Below are 18,830 nucleotides of genomic sequence, written 5' to 3'. Positions count from 1 at the left end.
ACTCAGAAATCTGCCTGTCTCTGCCTCCCAAGTGCTGGGATTAAAGGCGTGCACCATCACCACCCGGCAGGTTTCCAGTTTTTAAAATATTTTAGTATCTATAATCTAATACCATCTAATATGTAGTTATTAATATCATTCTAATAATGCCTCGGCCACTTCTGGTAATGGAGAAGCTTTCTCTTCCCAAGAACAACAACAAAAAAATAGTGCTAGAGAGATGGCTAAAAACACTGGGTGTTCTTGCAGAGTACCTGAGTTTGATTCCCAGCACCAACATGGCAGATCACAATCACCTCTAATTCCAGTGCCAGGGGATATGACACTTTAGCCTGCTCTTTGAGGATACCATATATACACATGGTACACAATATATCATGCAGGCAAATGTTCATATGCATAAGATAAAAAAATTCACCTTTCAGTGGAAAAGAAAACTAATGGTCATATTTGAAAGCAGAGCTGGCACATGGTGCCGTGTCTGTGTCAGGAATGACACAGGCATGAATGAAAGAGTACACATGGGTGAGGGGAGGAGCTTGTGGGAGACACAGGAATCTTGGGAGGCTTAGCTATCAGGAGAAGCTGCTATGGAGGTGCACAGGTACCAGTGTCTACTGGAGATCATAGGATTTCATGCACCTGATCAATTCTGAATGTGTCAGGAAGCCACACAGAGGGAGAGAGGAAGATCCCAAACAAATCAAGCTCAACTTGATAAGACAACTGTCAACAAGACATTACAGCTGGGGCTGTCAGTTAACTTCCCGCTGCCAAAGTGAGAGAGCGTTTCAGCCACATGTAGATGGACAGGAAGAGCAAAGGGGACACTCAGTATGTGCACATCCTGTCTGCTGGCGCATACCAAAGTGGAGCGTGAGGAAAACAGACTGCAGCATCAACATACATGGAGACATACTCTAAACACTCAGAGGAAGAACAAACCCTGGAGGTGACTTATTACAGAAACCAAAGCCAAATTAAGAAAATGGCCTTGTTACCGTGACACAAGGAGACATAACTTCTATGTACTATATACTCACAGCACCAGGCCAATACATTAGTGTAACAAACTGGGATCAAAGAACCACAGGGTTTTTTTTTTTAATAAAAGATGGAAATATCACATTTCCATCTCAAATGGAATTAATAAAGAGCAAAAGTATCATTCCTGAAAATTCAGTGGTACATAGTATAAGCAGGGCCCAGGACACAGCTGTGCAGAGCTCTTGTCTGGAATTTACAAAGCCTGAGGTCCTGCCCCAACACTGTAAGGGAAGTTTTGGAGATTAATTAATTAATTATATGTCTAGAGCATTAGACAAAGAGTTCTCATAACCTCTACAGCCAAAAGACACACATTAAAAACTTCCAATGACTTGTGCAGACACTGTTCAAATTAAAATGTAAGAATGAGCATTAAGTGCATGAAAATTCTCAACACCATTAGCTACCAGGGAAATCTGAACTGAAGCTGTGAGATAGCATTTCATACTGACTAGAGAACTAACTTCAAAGATTGATTGTGCTAAGCACTTGCAACGACAAAAAACAACCAGAGCTCTCAGATACTGCCAGCAAGAATACAAAACCACGAGAGCACTTTAGACAGGACCTGGCAGATAACGAACCCCCCAAAAGATACTTATCACATGATCTAGCAATTCTACCCTTGGGAACTCACTTAAGAGAATCATAAGTTATGTCTACAAAGAGTAAATAAAAAGTCACAAATGTGAACATTACAGCCTAATTTTTGAACTGGCCCCAAACAGTCTACCATAAGTAAGTGGATGAAATGTGCCTCATTCGTATAAGAATCTTGCCCATGGATTAAAGGCTAAGTTATAGGAATACCATGCTGAGTTAAAGCTAGGCCACTGGCAGACACAGCAGAGGTAACCTCTGGAGACAGGGACACTGCAGAAAGGACTAGGAGGAGTAGGTGTACAACAAGGGTATTTCTGGGTGACAGCAATGTCCTGTGCTACCATAAGGCAGTGCCTAATCATGCAGGTGTATGCAGTGGCCAGAACTCACTGAACAATACATTTAAAAGAACACATTCAGTACAGTTAACTCACACTGCAGTACAACTGATTAGAAAGATCTAGTGTTTGAATTAAATAAAATTTTAAAGCCCTAAGAGTATGTAGGCAGCAGTGTCAGACATCTTTCAAAATTAAAATTTAGCATATGATTCCTCCTCAAAAATGTCACATTAGCACTTATCTTAGAAAAGCAGTGAGGTAGGAAGTGCACATCCAGGGCTGGGCGTGGTGTCCACAGGATTGTGCAAGAACTTGGGAGGCAGAGGCAGAGGCGGAGGCGGAGGCGGAGGCGGAGGCAGAGGCAGAGGCAGAGGCAGAAGGATAACGGAAGTTCAAAGTCAGGCAGCATCCTTCATCCAGCTCTTACTTGAAGAAAAAGTTAATATCTAGCCAAAAGTTGTTCAAAAGTGAATACATTTCACGGTCAATAGAAATATGCAAGGACACCTATAAAATGAACTACAAGCCTTCCTTTGGAGAAAAAAAGTTTAAAAAATTATAACAGGAAAACAATTTAAAGTTAAGAGATCAACAATGAAAAATCTGTTTAAATGTATATTCAAAGGATGGTTTAAAAAATGTGAAACAATTAACAGCAATTCCTAAAGATATGATACACAGTAAAATATACAAGAAAATGCATTTAAAACCCAAATTGTATTAAATTTCCCACTCCTCTAAAGGGAGATCAGCACACATGTTTTCAATTCCCTCAGCAAAGGAGAAAAGCTAAGGAAGTGAAGCCAGCCTTGGCTCTTCTGCAGGCAGGCTCTCAGCAAGCGGAGGAGAAGGAGTAAGGAGGACTTGGGCTGGACTGGGGCAGCATTAAGCTAGGAGAGAGCTTGCCCTACCATGCTAGTAGCAAACTTGAGGGTAGTGGAGCGTACATGAGTCCCTGTGTCAAAGCATGCAGCACAGGCGTGGAAACCAACAACTGAGAAATGGGAGCTCATGAAGTTAAAGCATTCCTGTACAGCAAAGGGCACCACCAAGCCACTGAAGGCACTGTGCCAGCTGTACATCTGACAAAGGGTTAACATCAAGCATTTATGAAGAACTAAAAAAAATCAAACACCAACTGGGAGGTTTGTGCCCAATTTAAAATGGGGGCATGGAATCAAACAGTTTTCAAAAAGAAAAAGAAAAAAAAAGGAACACAAACAGCTGAGAAATATTCCAAAATATTTTGAACATCCTTGGCCATCAGAGAAATATAAATTTAAACTACTTTGAGATTTCATCCTATGCAACTTATAATAGCTAAGGTTTTTTTTTTTTTTTAAATGACAAGAAATATTAGCTTGGATTTGAGAAAGAGGAACACTTCTTCACTGTTTGTGAGACAGCAAACTGGTTCCCCCAAAGCTAACAATTGATGTAGCATATAATCCAGGTGCATGACTCCTGAGACAACTCCTGAGGGGCTGTATGCCTACCACTGAGACGACTCCTGAGGGACTCCTGAGGGACTCCTGAGGGACTGTATGCCTGACATCCTGAGGGACTCCTGAGGGACTGTATGCCTACCACTGAAGGATGACTCCTGAGGGACTGTATGCCTGACTCCTGAGGGACTGTATGCCTGACTCCTGAGATGACTCCTGAGGGACTGTATGCCTACCACTGAAGGACGTGATCATCCATGTTCATTGTCACTCTACTCATAATAGCCACAGCATGAAGATAGCATAGATGTTCACCAACTAATGAATGGATAGTGGAAATGTGCTACATTTACACAATGGTCTATTTTTTACTAATAAAGAAAAAATGAAATCATGCAATCTGCAGGTAAATGGGGAGAGCCATGAGTAATCACTGAATGCTGGGGATAATGCAACGTGTAAGCATGCACTCTTTTCAAAGTTATTTCATTTTGGTTTTTGACTTTTTGTATATGTTCAAGTTTTTCTGATAAGCATGTAGGAGAAGACACCATGTTTTACATTAAGAATAGGTACTGTTGCCTGGCATGAGCATGCTGAAGACATCAAATGGATAGTGGTGACTGAACAGGCAAGCACCTCACAACAGATCTGGGTGGTGTGCTGGCTCCTGCCACCATTCTTCTGACACACCCTGGATTCAGACTTCCAAGCCCAGCAAGCTGGCTAGCCTATGTACTACCTCTTATAAAAACAGACAGCCACATACAGATACCATGTCCAAACCGCACACAACTCAACTTTGTGTTTCCATGACACACTTGCCTGCCTAGAAGTCTTCAACCAAGACCACCCACTTTTGCTCCACAAACCACCATGTAAGAGTGGAGTCATCCATGAATTGATAACTTTGGCTTGGGGAATCTGGAGCCCCATGCCCAGATTCCCCAGTGCTCCACCCAATCCCTGCGCGTTCTCTGGTAGGGTTTTTCTTCCAACCTCACCAGTCACTGTAGCAGAGCCGACGGGCTCCTTGGGTCCTGCTGTGTGCATCACACCCGAGTAAGAAAGAACACATGTACTGTACCTTCTCGAAGTGGTGTGGGCTTGGCAGAATTTTCCCCACTCATTAAAACAACAAAAGATGCAGCTGCTCGAACTGTAGCCTGCCATGTTGACATGGCAACGGGTGGTTCCTGGCATGGAAAAAGGGCCCTGTTGTTGATGGGGGATCCCATAGTATAAACACATGGCCTGCAGAAGAGAGACAAAGACAGAGGAGGGAAGACTCTTTAAAAGGAGTTACCACTTATCTCCAAGGCAGGGAGGCCAGCTTGACTTTCCAAGTAGAAACATTTGAGGCTTTATAGTTGACTCTTTCATTTCATAGATTGAACTGAATATATGTCAATAGCTCAGTGGTTATTCCTCACAAATGAACCACTTAAATATGTGAAAAGGTAGGCGTGTGTGTGTGTGTGTGTGTGTGTGTGTGTGTGTGTGTGTGGTATGTTAAGAGAAAAAAATTGGGTAAGGTTTTAAATACTAGTCTGCAAAGTTATAATTTATGCTCCCCTTAGGCCTTTCTGCCTTCAAAGGAAAAAGGCTTCAGAGACATTCTTACAGACTTTTTGGAAAGTATTCTGGAAAAGAAAACACGGCTGGAGATCTCTTCGATTATTAATCTTGGAAAAACAAGCGGTGGTCTCAAAGCCAGTGCTGGCAGGCAGACCAGCCCCTTCCTCCCCAGTCATGGAAACTGCCTTCTCAGACAGCGCCCTTGTGGGGATCCTTGTTTAGAAGCCAGGAACAGGGCTTGGCACAAACAGGACCAGGACGGCAGAGGTCACAAAAACCAGGCTTATGATGGGAAGGCCACAGGAACATGCTCATTACCAAAGCCAGGTACAAAACCACCAGCCTGAGTTAGAACTCAGTCGCTCCAAGTAGTAAACCAACCCAAACCAAGCAGCCTCCCTTTTGATGGTTAAGTCATGGCTGACAGAGATGACAAAGACCTGCAAAATCATAGGAATCCATTCTCACAGCACAGAAAAGGCACGACACTGACTCCTGGGGAAAACAACTTAGGAAAAGAAAACTATTTTCTTTTAATTAAGACAAATGTTGATTAATCAGCTTGATTTACAATGTTATTGAACCAGCTACTAGTTCTTGCAGATGAACTGTTTCATTGACATCATTATGATTGAACATTAATCTCTCTGTACAGTGTAGGAAAGAACACAGAGGATGATGGTTTTCCTCTTTCATCAAGGCCCAGTAAAGAACCGATAAGCCAGGGTAGGGTCTACCAAGCAGAGATAACACAGAGAACAGTTATACAAAGCGGGGGACAATGAGGCAATGCAGAGACCAGTCACAGCTCAGCAGCTACAGTTCCCAAACTGGAGGAGCTGCAGTTACAAAGGCAGGGGTCACCTGGAGACAGGCCAGATTGTCCAGTAGGAGCTGGGACCACAGAGGCGACTCACATTCTAGGTGTTAGAGGGAGGAGGAGCAGAATGCCTGGTTTTGCTCTGACCTTCCACCAATCAAACTTGGCCAAAAAACAGCAGGCAGGAGAGCCGCAGAAATGTGGCTCCTTACCATTCAGGGATCTCAGTGAGAGCAGAATGTGGATCTCAGGGCAGACACAGGCTGCAGCACACTCGCAGGGTACAGGTGTACCCACTCCATAGCTTGGCAGGAGGCAGGGACAGAGTCAAAGCTCATTACTAACAAACCAGGCATGACAGCACAGACGTGTAGCTCCACCTTACACTGAGGAGGTGGTGACAACTGGAATGGGGCGGAGGGCTCACAACTAGTGTCAGCTTCAGACCAAGTCTGAAGCCAGCTTAAATATATACCATACCCAGGTAGCCTGCCAAACTAGGATATGATGGGTAGTAGGGTTGTTCTAGCCTTTTACTGGTCATGGGTAAAATGGGGGGAGGGGGATGTAGGTCAGTTAGTCTTTGGTTCTGTATGTCAAGCTTTTAGATCTGAAATTAAAGGGGAACATTTCTATGTGAGGCTCAGAGCATTCCATCAATTTCAATGAGTTCTGAATCCATTCTCTGGTCCCACTGGATTCTTAATTGACTTAGCCTCCCTTTAGCTGTCCAGCCTCAGGCTGTTTCAGACCCTAATGAGGAAGGCCGTAGTGCTTACTTCTTCCCAGGTGGGCCAGGATAGCCAAAGATTCCTGTTATTAGCTCAAATTGCTCATCCAAGTGGGGTCAAAGAAGGGTCAGCTCAGGAAATTCTACCTATTGGGGGTGGGTTAACCCCTAAAAGCCCCCTCTTGGAGGAAAGATGCATGCAGGAAAATAATCAGCATGGAAGGGGCCCACTTCCACTCCCAACCCCCACTGGCAGGTCGAAACCCTGCTTCCTCGTCACTGGTAAACCCCCAAGAACAAGGCTTCCTTTCCAACCAAAGCAGAGTAGGCCTTGAAAGCTTTTCTTGTTCACGAGCCTAGAAGCCTCCTTCAGAGCCATGTGCACCCGTGGAGTTAACCCACCTGTAACTTCACACCCTTGTCTAGAACATTCCTAAGATTGCATCTGCCTTGTATTTTGATGTGGTGATGGCTAACATGCACAGAACAAGTCAAATGTCTGTGCTCTTGGCTCAAGTGTCTTGTGATTCTGCTGTGGCTTTAACAGTCTTATCCTCAGTGGCTGGCTAGGCCCCAAGGCATCCTCGATCAGGCTCTACACAGTTCCTTAAAAACAACCAGGTTTGAGATGAAGGCACATCTAAGAAATAAAACAGAGGCAGAATTAGGGGGGGTTGCTTTTATTTTTATTTTGTATGCATATTTGTGGGGGGTTTTTTAGGTTTTTTGTTTTTGTTTTTGTTTTTTGTTTTTTCAAAACAGGGTTTCTCTGTATAGCCCTGGCTGTCCTGGAACTTACTGTGTAGACCAGGCTGGCCTCAAACTCAGAAATCCTCCTGCCTCTGCCTCCCAAGTGCTGGGATTAAAGGCATGTGCCACCACTGCCCAGCCCCTTGCATGCATATTTGTAAGCAGAGGTGTGTGTGTGCATGTGCATGGAGACCAGAAGGCATATCTGCCTTAACAGCAGCATCTCTCACTGACCTGGAGCTCATCACACAGGGGAGGTGGCTGGTCAGTGAGGTCATTTCCCTTGTCTAAATGCTGGGATTACAAGTGTACCGCTATGCCTGGTATTTAACATGGATTCTGAAGCCTGAGTTCAGGGCCAGAATTAGGATTAACTGAGGTATGTGTGGAGAGGGGAGGGAAGAAGGAAGAGCTCTCAGAGGCAGGAATGGCTGAGCTGCCTCACTCCAGGGGCTCCATCTCCTGCCACCATTCATAGCTACCTCCCAATAGTACTAAAGTTGGCCTCTGACCAACCGCAGAAGTCATACCCTATCACTTCTGAAGTTTGTTTTGCCTTCACTATGTAAACCAGGCTGGTGAACTTCCAGCAATCCTCCAGCCTCTGCTTCCCATGATGGGGTTACAGCTGTGAGCCATGACATTTGGCTTAAGGGTTTTTTTTTTCCTCCATCCTGATCATTTACTGGAGATGGGGGGTGGAGGTGGAGATGACAGACCCAGTGGCTGGGTCATGAGGACATCAGTCAGCTAGCAAATGACCCCACTTGAGGAGTGAAACTTCTAGCCAACTGCTGATCAGAAGCTGTGTGTGCAGAAACCCTGTGAGAGAATTCAGAAGGCTTTCCACCTACAGTCAAACCCAGCTCACAGCCTGACTGCAGCCTTGTAGGAGATTCAGGGCCACAGCTAGCCTGCTATGCTATGCCTGGCCCTTGGAAATTGGGAGATAACATGTGTCTGCTGTTTAAAATGTTCAGCGTTTTTGATCTTCCCAAGGGTTTGGGCTCAAGGAGAAGATATGGAATTACCTTCCACATTGTGGACACCCAGGGAGTAAGAACAAGACCACAAGGAGCACGGCCTGTCTGCTGTGCTTATTAAGGGCTTTGCTCATTAAATGTCAACTGCCGGGCTGCTGGACCAAGAAGCTGAGTTTTTATAATTCAACAAGAGGGCTAAGGGTCTAAAACGAGAACTAAGGAATTCTAGGGCCAGACTTTAATGGTACACCCTTTTATAATCCTAGCACTTGGGATGTGAAAGGGGGATCAGAAGTTCAAAGTTTTTTTTCAGCTACATAGCTTAGAGGTGAATCTCAGTCAGAGTTCCAACAAAATAAGAGAGAAACTCTTCCATTCACTGGATTCCAAAATACCATGTTATGCCTTCACTATCTACTCCTAGACATTGTGGTCTACAGTCTGGCCAGGCCCCTACCACTCACCTCCTCCCAATATCCTCAGTATTCAATTGTTTTTACCTTTACCTTCCTTTTTTTTTTTGTTTTTGAGGGTGAAAGGGTTGGTCTGAGCCAGAGTCTCCGTCTGCGGCCCAGGATAGCCTTAAAATCACAGCAATTCTCTTGCATCATCCTCCCAAGGCTAGGTTATAGGGAGGAGTACATCCAGCCCCCACTCTCCTCTTTCTTATTCCTGTTTGTGTGCAAGAATGGCTAGCAAGCCTCAGGGATGCTATCTCTCCTTCCCAATGCTGGGCTGAACATTTCATATGGGAGCTAGGGATTCAAACTCCTTATGCTTGTACCGCAAGCACTCTATCAAAGGGGCTGGTCCCCAGTGCCCCCTTCCCTCCTGTTTCTGTACATGCTTGGTGTATCTGTTCTATAAGCTAAAATGTGTTTTCATTCTGACATTCTACTTCCCATCTAGAGCTGTAACTCCAAAGATGAACATCAAGTCGTCAACCTGAAAATCACACCCAAAAATACAAAGCATCACCTATCTGGGTTTGTTGGTTTTTTGTTTTCTGTAAAGTTTTCATGGAGTTTCCATGAACAATGGAGAATCCCAGGTACAACTTCCGTCTTGTTTGTTTGTTTATCTTTTTGTGAGACAGGTTCCCACTCTTTAGCCCAGACTAGCCTCAGAATATGTGTCAATCCTTCTGTCTTGGAACCTCAGTTCTGGAATTACAAGCATGAACCACCACTGCTACTAATAATTCTTGAAGCTGCTCACTTTCTTTGCTCATCCCTCAAGCCTCCGCCTATTCCTCTCTTGGCTTCTTTTCTCAGCTGTAGGTTCACTCCTCCCTTCCCAACATGTCCAAACCAAGAACTAGACTTAAAAACCAAATGCCTTTGATCATTTACAACCTGGTATCCTTATGCATATCTCACAGCATAATGCAAATTTAAATAAAAAACAATTTGAAGTTGGATGACTATATTTCCAAAGATTAAAGCTCTGTCCTTGGGTCAATGCTCTGATGAAATGTGAGCATCTGCTAGCAGATAGAAGGTACATAGAGATGCAGAGTCGTGCAGTTGTATTCCCTACATTAACTCATAATAAAGATAGCTCTTACCCAGGGAAGCCCAAGTCCCTGCTAACCAACCCTTTCGTGGGAGGAGGAAAATCAACATGTGTTTATAGAGAGCCTACAAGGTATCTGGCTATGTAATCACAGAAATAAAAAAGTGATCTGTGTTTACTGGGCAGGCACAGCCTTGCACCTCACCTTTGCTGACATGCTTACAGGATGGATGTACACGTGCCAGCCTAGGTTTCTCCGATGGTTGTAACTCCATTACTCCCAGATCGAAGGATTCCTTCCAGCACACAAAGAAAAACATTCTCTCCCTGGGGCTCATCTCAAATGCCTTGGGCAACCAACCCTCCTGGGAGCCCAGGCAGGCTGCACAGTCGTAGAAATAGGATGAAAGTGAAAATCAGAGGTAGAGAGATGCACTGAAAGGCAGGTCCGTGGCTTCACCCCTGAGGAAGAACCTGTCAGAATAGTTGCTCAGAGTCCTGGTTAAGGAGCTCTGTGTTCATGGACTTAGGCGAACAGAGCTGAGCAACTAACTCACTCCAACACGCTTCCTCTTCACCTTAAAGAACCATCATAATGGAGAATTTGCAGGAACTGCTCCAAACCATGCACTGTCTTTCTCTGCTGACTACGATCACAGAACAGCCTTCTCAGGAGAGAAGGGGGAGATTTCTGGTTTTGAAAGATTCTGACTTCACCTCTTCTCATCATGGTAGTCTCTGTTAGAGGCTTTGATCAGCACCCAGCAATTAGAGAGCTGACTGTATGTAAGTGGGAGACAGTTGGCAGTCTGAAAGGCCAAATCTGCTGTGTGGCTTCATGGGGCCTTTCCAAAATGGGGCACATGGCTGGCTAGGGATCACAAAAGCTGGTTTAGGGGTTGCAGACACAGGAGCTCAGTCACAACTACCTAGAAGCTTCCATGGGTTCCAAAGTATCCAGGCTTCCAATTTATTTCCATCTATTATTTTGCACTTAATATTTTTACAAGTTTGTGTTTTAAAGAAAAGTGTGAAAACAGACTCTACTACAGTAAGCAAACTTCCTGCTTTCTTATGCCACACATGGAGACCCAACATTTCTGGTACAGGAAGTGCCACCAACGACGGGCTCCCCTCCTTTCCTCTCTTAGTATATTTCCTGGCATCATTGCCAAACCTAGAACTCATCAATATCATCTAGACAGCAAGTCTAAAGACATCATTGTTTTGAAATGGACAGGACTTATTCAAGAGAGGTATTTTTCATGTACAAGAGGCAAGCTCCCTGGAAGGGCGAAGGCAGGCTTTGGCACTTGGGAGCCCCTCCTGATGTCAGGCAGGAATCTTCTCATGTTACACATAAAGAAATTAGGCCCTGGTTGTAAATGACTTTACCACAGTTGCCTGTTGTTGGCAGCATGGCTGCAGCCAGCACTCAGAAGCATCTGGGTTCCTTCCCTCCAGTTTCACAACAGACTGCTCTCATCCTCATTACATAGGCCACTGCTTTCTGTCGGTACTCCACTTTCTTTTCTTTTTCCTTTCCTTTCCTTTCTTCCTTTCTTTCTTTCTTTCTTTCTTTCTTTCTTTCTTTCTTTCTTTCTTTTTTCTGTTTATTTGTTTGTTTGTTTGTTTTGAGACAGGGTTTCTCTGTATAGCCCTGGCTGTCCTGGAACTCACTCTGCAGACTAGGCTGGCCTCAAACTCAGAAATCTGCCTGCCTCTGCCTCCCAAGTGCTGGGATTAAAGGCGTGCGCCACCACCTCCCAGCTCTTTCCTTCTTTCCTTCTTTCCTTCTTTCCTTCTTTCCTTCTTTCTCTTTCTCTCTCTCTTTCTCTCTCTCTCTCTGTCTCTCTCTGTCTCTCTGTCTCTCTGTCTCTCTGTCTCTCTCTCTCTCTCTCTCTCTCTCTCTCTCTCTCTCTCTCTCTGTCTCTCTCTCTTCCTTTCTAAATGATTTTAGCCAGGTGTGGTGGTGCGCACCTTCAATGCTTGGGAGACCAGCCTGGTCAGCCTGGTCAGCCAGGACAGCCAGGACTATGTAGAGAGACCCTGTCTCAAAAACAAACAGACAAAGGCTTGCATTTTAAATTTAGAGTTAGAATCATCTCCCTGTGACTCAGGTTAGCCTTGAACTTACAAAGACCTGTCTGCCTCTGCCTTGCCTGTGCTGGGATTACAGGTGTGCATCATGGCTGACAGGATATTCTCTTAAGAACTGAAACTTCAAACTGTAAAGTTTATGCAGGTGCAAAGGACATTATCAGCCCAGTGAAGAGGGAGTCTAGAGAGTAGGAAAATATTTATCAGCCATCCACCTGATAGAGAGTGTCTATACCATACAAAGAGTTAAAAACAAACAAATAAAAAAATGGCTGATATTACATATATAATTATATAAATATAAATAAATATATAATTATATAAATATTAAATATTACATATTTACTATTTTTAGCCACCAGAGAAATACAAATTTAAACTACAACTTTTGAGGTTTCATCTTACCTCCATTAGGAAAGAAAGAAAGAAAGAAAGAGAGGAAGAGAGAAAGAGAGAAAGAAAGAAAGAAAAGGTCAACAAATGTTTGTGTGAATGTGAGAAAGAGAATACTTATCATTGCTGGCAGGAGTGTAAACAGCATGGAGATTCCTCAAAGAGCTAGAAATATATCTACCATATGATTGAGCTATAATAGTCCTGGGCAGGAAGGCTAACGAGGGGGACCGTTGGGCCCCAGCGAACCATGCCGAGCAAGCGCCGGCATCGCGGAGCCCAAGTGCGGAGTTCGGAGCACTGCACGATGGGAGGGGAGCAGGAGGAGGAGCGCTTCGACTGCATGCTGCTGGCCATGGCGCAGCAGCAGAGGGCGGCGTGCAGGAGCTTGTGAACACCTTCTTCAGCTTCCTTCGACGCAAAACAGACTTTTTTATTGGAGGAAAAGAGGGGATGGCAGAGAAGCTTATCACACAGACTTTTAACCACCACAACCATCTGGCACAGAAGGCCCGGAGAGAGAAGCGAGCTCGGCAGGAGACTGAGCTTAGGGAGAAGGCAGAGCGGGCGGCCAGGCTGGCCAAGGAGGCCAAGGCAGAGAGCCCTGGGCCACAGATCAAGGAGCTGACTGATGAGGAGGCAGAGAGACTGCAGCTGGAGATTGACCAGAAAAAGGATGCAGGGGATCATGAGGTCCAGCTCAAGAACGGCAGTCTCGACTCACCAGGGAAGCAGGATGCTGAAGAGGAGGAAGATGAGAAGGACAAAGGAAAGCTGAAATCCAACCTGGGCAATGGGGCTGACTTGCCCAATTACCGCTGGACCCAGACCCTCTCAGAACTGGATCTGGCAGTGCCCTTCCGAGTCAGCTTCCGGCTGAAAGGAAAGGATGTGGTGGTGGACATCCAGTGGCGGCATCTCCGGGTGGGTCTCAAGGGACAGCCACCGGTGATTGATGGAGAACTGTACAATGAAGTAAAGGTGGAGGAGAGCTCATGACTCATTGAGGATGGCAAGGTAGTGACAGTGCATCTGGAGAAGATCAATAAGATGGAATGGTGGAACCGCTTGGTTACCAGTGACCCTGAAATCAATACCAAGAAGATTAACCCTGAGAACTCCAAGCTGTCAGACCTGGACAGTGAGACTCGCAGCATGGTGGAAAAGATGATGTATGACCAGAGGCAGAAGTCCATGGGCTTGCCCACGTCTGACGAGCAGAAGAAACAGGAGATCCTGAAGAAGTTCATGGACCAGCACCCAGAGATGGATTTCTCCAAGGCCAAATTCAACTAGCTCCTGTGTTTGCCTTCCTGAACTCTTGCAATTGAGTCCCTCAACTTCCTTTCCTGGGACCTGGGAACCTTAGGGCTGGGACAGGCATGGGACTTCCCAGGCGTGTGAGCTCCAAGGGTTCACTGGGGAAGGCTGAGTTTGGGGGTCTTGTCCTTGCCATTTGTCCTGTTACACATTAAAACTATTTACCCTCTTCCACCTAAAAAAAAAAAAATAGTCCTGGGCATATTCCAAATGACTGCATCCTACAAGAGTGATCCCTGCGTGTCACTGTTCTTTGCTACTCTAATCACAATAACCAAGAAACAGAAACAACCTAAGTCCAGCCATAGGTGAGTGGATAATGAAAATGTGGTTCACATATATAAAATGGAATATTCAACTGTAAAGAAATGAGATTTGCAGGAAATGGATGGAGCTGGAAATAATCTTTCAGAGGTAACTCAGACACAGAAAGACAAGATCCGCACGTTCTCTTATGTGTGGATATAGACTTGAACCTTAGCTGGACACTCATAGAGATCAGGGAGCTAGTGAGGGTCCACAGGGAGGAGTTGTTTCAAGGAAAAGAAGTCAGAATCCTGGTAGTATGAAGGGGAAAAGAGAATGGAATGGGAAAGATTAAGTGATATAGAGATGGGAAGAGGGAAGCAGAGGGTGTGCAGGACAGGATAACTAACACTAACGGCCTTTGAAAGGATTATATGGAAGCCTTTTGCTGTAGAAGCTTACTAAAATACATACATACATATAAACATACATATATACATACACACATACATACATACATACATACAAACATACATACATATATACAAACATACATACATACATATATACAAACATACATACATATATACATACAAACATACATACATACAAACATACAAACATACATACATACAAACATACATACATATATACAAACAAGCATACATACATACATACATATAAACATGCATACATACATACATACATACATATAAACATACATACATACAAACATACATACAAATATACATACATAAAAGAACGTTAAAATGGAGTTACTCTAAAACAGGGAAGCAATGTCTCCCCTCAAGACATTATAGATTATCTTAAAAATCCCACTGCTCCTCTCTTTGAGTTGTTGGTCAGTGGGATCCCATAATCCTCTCCAAAAAGTTCTAGGCTCTTGTCATTGTCCTGGATACCCTCTAGAACTTGATGGTAAGATATCACTTATTTAAGTCACAGGACAAAAGAATTAAGATGGAATCACTTGGAAGTTTCATCCCAAATAACTAGCTTTCTCAGTGCTAAGGTTCTATGTACACTACTGGGAAGGAATCAGAATCAACAATCTTATACAGTTATGGAGCCTGTGAGCTACAGTGATTAGCCTCACACAATATGCCCACTGGCATGAGAGCATCTTGGATGTTATGGGAGCAATCAACCAATTTCTGATTGGACTTGAAGTTTGTTCCACAAGATGGAATCTATGCCTGGTTTTGCTAACTGGGCCCAAGACTCATTTCTGGATGTCAAGGGCTCTAGAGGAGAACCTAGTGCTATAATTCTGCCAAATGGACATAGTAACAAACTGCTCCCAAACTCTTATCTTTATTACACGCATAGTGCACCTCTCAACCTCAACAGAGAAGCTTCTTTTTAAAGGATGTGGTAACTAATACAGAGACTTACAACTGGTGAGTGGGCAGAGAATCAGAGACTTTGGAATGCTCAGCTCTAAACAAGATATCTATGTCACACTCCCTGAGCTCAGGGATCATGACAGAAAGAGGGAATCAGAAAGAGTCAAGAGAGACAGTGGCCATCTGCAGTGAGACAGGGCTGCTGCTCACATCACTCTCCGCAGTGACGGCTACATGCGTAATATCTGTATACGATCCCTCGAGGCTACATGCGTAATATCTGTATACGATCCCTCGAGGCTACATGCGTAATATCTGTATACGATCCCTCGAGGCTCGGGGATCTCATGCAGAAGAGAAGGCAGAAAGATTGTAAGAGCCAGAGATGACATGACAGAGGACTCTCACAAAATAGTGTCTTCCAGGTACAACACATGTGCATACAAACTCAGAGAGACTGTAGCAACATGCGCAAGAACTGCATAGGTTCAAGACAGACAGCTTGTAGCACTGAGAGGGAAAAGTGGACATAGGATCCCACCCTAACCAAGAAGCTCTCTGCACCTGATACCCACTGGCAAAGGGCAAATCAACTTTTCCAGTGGAGGGCCACTGAGTGTATATTAGCCACACTCCAAGACAAGCCCCAAGCCCAGGAGTAGTTAGTTGGCCAACACAAGACTAACTCAATGGTGTTTTTGTGAACTTTTTGCTTCGTTTAGCTTTGCTTGGCATTTTTGTCATATTGGACTTTTGCATGCTGGATTTGATTTACATTTTTATGGTTTTGTTTTGTTTTGTTTCATTTTGTTTAAAAGAGAGAAAGAACATAAAATTAGGTGGGTAGAGAGGTAGGGAGGATCTGGGATGAGCTGAGAGGGAAAAATCAAAATATAGTATATGGATAGTCTTAATTGTACAAGAACTGTATTCCATTGTGTATAAAATCAATTTCCAGCAATGAAGTCCTACCCCTATCTGAGGAGCCATTGGCAACAGAAGGCTGCTGGAGGATGGAGAGTAAGCTATCAAGAATGGGGCTCCTGAGAGGTCGTCCATGTTCCAGTGGATGGCCCCAGTGCACACACAATAGGAAGAGTAAGAAAGTGAGGGAGAGACAGAGAGAAGAGAAGAGAAGAGGGATGAGCAGGAAGGGCGAGAGGGAGGGGGAAGGGAGAGGCAGAGGGAGGAGGAGGAAAGAATGAGAATACAAGGAGGGAAGGTGGTGGAGAGGGATAGGGAGGGACTGGAGGGGAGGGAGTGAAAGTTAGATCCAAGCACATTATATGCATGTATGAATATTAAATAAAAACACTCAAACAGAAATATGAGCTCTTCTACTCATTCTTTTTAAAGCCTCCTTGTGTACTGAGTTATAAAGTACTAAAGTTAGTTCAGTGGGGAAGCAGTGTGTCTGGCTGACATCTGGCTTTGATGTTAATCTGAGAACATGAGTAGTGCCGAGCAATTGAATGAACATGTCAGAGAAGCTGGTACTTAGCAGCTTTACCCTGGCCTTTTCTAAAACAAAAACTCAACACAAATGCTGTAGGAAGTTTAAAGTTTAATATTTATTTTCCCAGGTTTATTTATTCCCCTAAATTATAGTTCTGAATTATATTTTCTGCAATGAGCTCCTCCAAGAGCTCAAGAGCTCCTCCACTCAACTCTCATTTGGTGACATCATCAGCTAATAAGCCAGACTTCCTGGGGCAGCTGGCTGCTTTCCCAACTACCCTCATGATCGCCAGGGGAAAGAGAGGCTTACTACACGGGATGCCTTAGTTTTAAATAACTTTTCCTTTAGTGGAATGGAAAAACCTTTAGAAATGCAAGAATGAAGAAAAGCACATGTTCTTCAAATAGATTTCCACTTTTATAGTTTCTTAGGTATCCTGAGAACCCAAAATGAAAAACCTTAATTTTTTAACATTAAGTTAAACATTAAGTTAAGTCCCCATTTCTCTCCAGCTTTAAAGGGTCACCTTCACACATTCTTGGTCCACTCTTGCTCTCATCGAGTTACTTTAAAAGGCACACACACAGCACATAAAGCAAACATCAATCTAAGAAGTGTGCCACTAGATTGTTACACAAGGATGCCCTCCATCAGTTGTTACTCACTAGATTGTTACACAAGGATGCCCTCCATCAGTTGTTACTCACTAGATTGTTACACAAGGATGCCCTCCATCAGTTACTCTGAAATGTCATCTGCGATCTAGTATCTCAGGGCTCACACAAGAGAGGACGTTTAGGTTCAAGAACTGCCACAAGCCCTGAGTGGCTAAGACAGACAGCTGTGCTCTACTTTCAGCAACTCTCTTTTAGAACTAGGATAATAGTGGACAAGCTAGTGACAACTCCCAAAAAGAAGAAAAGGTAGTCTTTATTCTTAAGAAAACAAAGTCACTTTGTAAAAGTGCTAGGGCAATCTTATGGGAAGTGGGGGGTAGGGGAGCTTCAGGGTCCAGGAAAGGCAGCCTCTTCTGAAAGTGGCAACTATGTTTTAAGTCAACTTAATTTTAAACAGTTTAGGTGTTAAGTTCATTTAAAAATAAAAGGTTCCTCTGCACCCCACAGCTCCTTTCCCTTTTACAGTCACTGTGTCTGTCACACTTAGCAAAACATGGCAGGATTTACTTAGATTCCCCGAATATTCTTTTTTCTTTTGGAAATTCTTTTTTGTTATTGTTTTTGAAACAGGGTTTTGCTAAATAGTCCAGGCTATTTAGTTTGAGTCTCCAACTCAAAATCCTACCTCAGGCTCTTTAGAAATGACAAGGTCACATAGGTGAGTAAGTGCATACAAGTTACCATATGACATTTTGTGTGAGAAAAGGTCTCTCTATGTATCATAGTCAGGCATCAAAACTTGTGATGCTCCTCAGCCTTGATCCTCCTGCCTCAGCCTCCGGAGTAATGGAATTACAGGTATGTGCCCCCATGCCTTGCCTGTAGCACTTTTAATTTTCAAAACTTTTTAGGCTCTTCTTGACTGACAGCTGCTTAGACTTTGTTCCTGCTGACCCCATAGCTTTGACACCTAGCTCAGGGATTGTGTCATTTTGTCCTCTGTTCTCTGCCATGACTTAGCTGTGCTGACCATGACTCTGGTCATCTTGCTGAGACTATGCAGACTGCTCGAATGTAAGCTAGGCACGCCCCTTCATACTTTTTTGCTTTCAACGGAAGCCATTCTGTGTGTTCACTAGCTCCTAGAAACCTATTGCCACTTCTGCATGCAATCACCCATAGCTTCCCAAACTAACTGTTCACAGTATGGCTCTAAGTCAGAATGCACCAGTGCAGGGTCTGGCTCATCTGTAACTTGCTACATCAGGTTTGCAAGTCCTGCTGTCCATTCACGTGGTCACTAGATCCAGGCATGCACACAGAGCAGGACTGCAACTGTTAGCCTGCTCCTCCCAGGAAACAACTGTATCCTTCACCACAGTACTCATGCACAGATCCTGTAACCTATAGTCTCAGGGACTCCACAGTACTCGTGTACAGATCCTGTAATCTATAGTCTCAGGGACTCCACAGTACTCATGCACAGTGCCTCTTATCTATAGTCTCAGGGACTCCA

General features: G+C 44.1%; 1 protein-coding gene and 1 pseudogene across 12 annotated transcripts in view; one reads left to right on the top strand and one right to left on the bottom strand.

Moving 5' to 3' along the window:
• Aopep (aminopeptidase O (putative)) overlaps positions 1 to 18,830 on the bottom strand; it is a 322,390-nt gene that overhangs the window by 242,430 nt on the left and 61,130 nt on the right. For 7 of the 12 annotated variants that reach the window (XR_004114970.1, XM_031358313.1, XM_031358309.1 and 4 more), the window contains exon 3: positions 4,524 to 4,690. The exons of 2 other annotated variants lie outside the window; for them this stretch is intronic. Coding sequence is in view for 9 of the 10 variants with exons in the window: in XM_031358313.1 (XP_031214173.1) it covers positions 4,524 to 4,690 (167 nt within the window). In the remaining variant the exon portion in view is untranslated. Of the gene's footprint in view, positions 1 to 4,523; positions 4,691 to 6,966; positions 7,205 to 10,017; positions 10,635 to 18,830 lie in introns of those variants that run through there. 3 more of the 12 variants (XM_031358317.1, XM_031358315.1, XM_031358316.1) reach the window with 3 other exon arrangements.
• Positions 12,613 to 13,737, top strand: LOC116081696 (annotated as a pseudogene).

Source organism: Mastomys coucha, unplaced genomic scaffold, assembly GCF_008632895.1.
Source record: "Mastomys coucha isolate ucsf_1 unplaced genomic scaffold, UCSF_Mcou_1 pScaffold7, whole genome shotgun sequence".
NCBI lineage: Eukaryota > Metazoa > Chordata > Mammalia > Rodentia > Muridae > Mastomys > Mastomys coucha.
The sequence above is the reverse complement of the archived record's forward strand: the minus strand, read 5'-3'. Positions and strand labels throughout refer to the sequence as shown.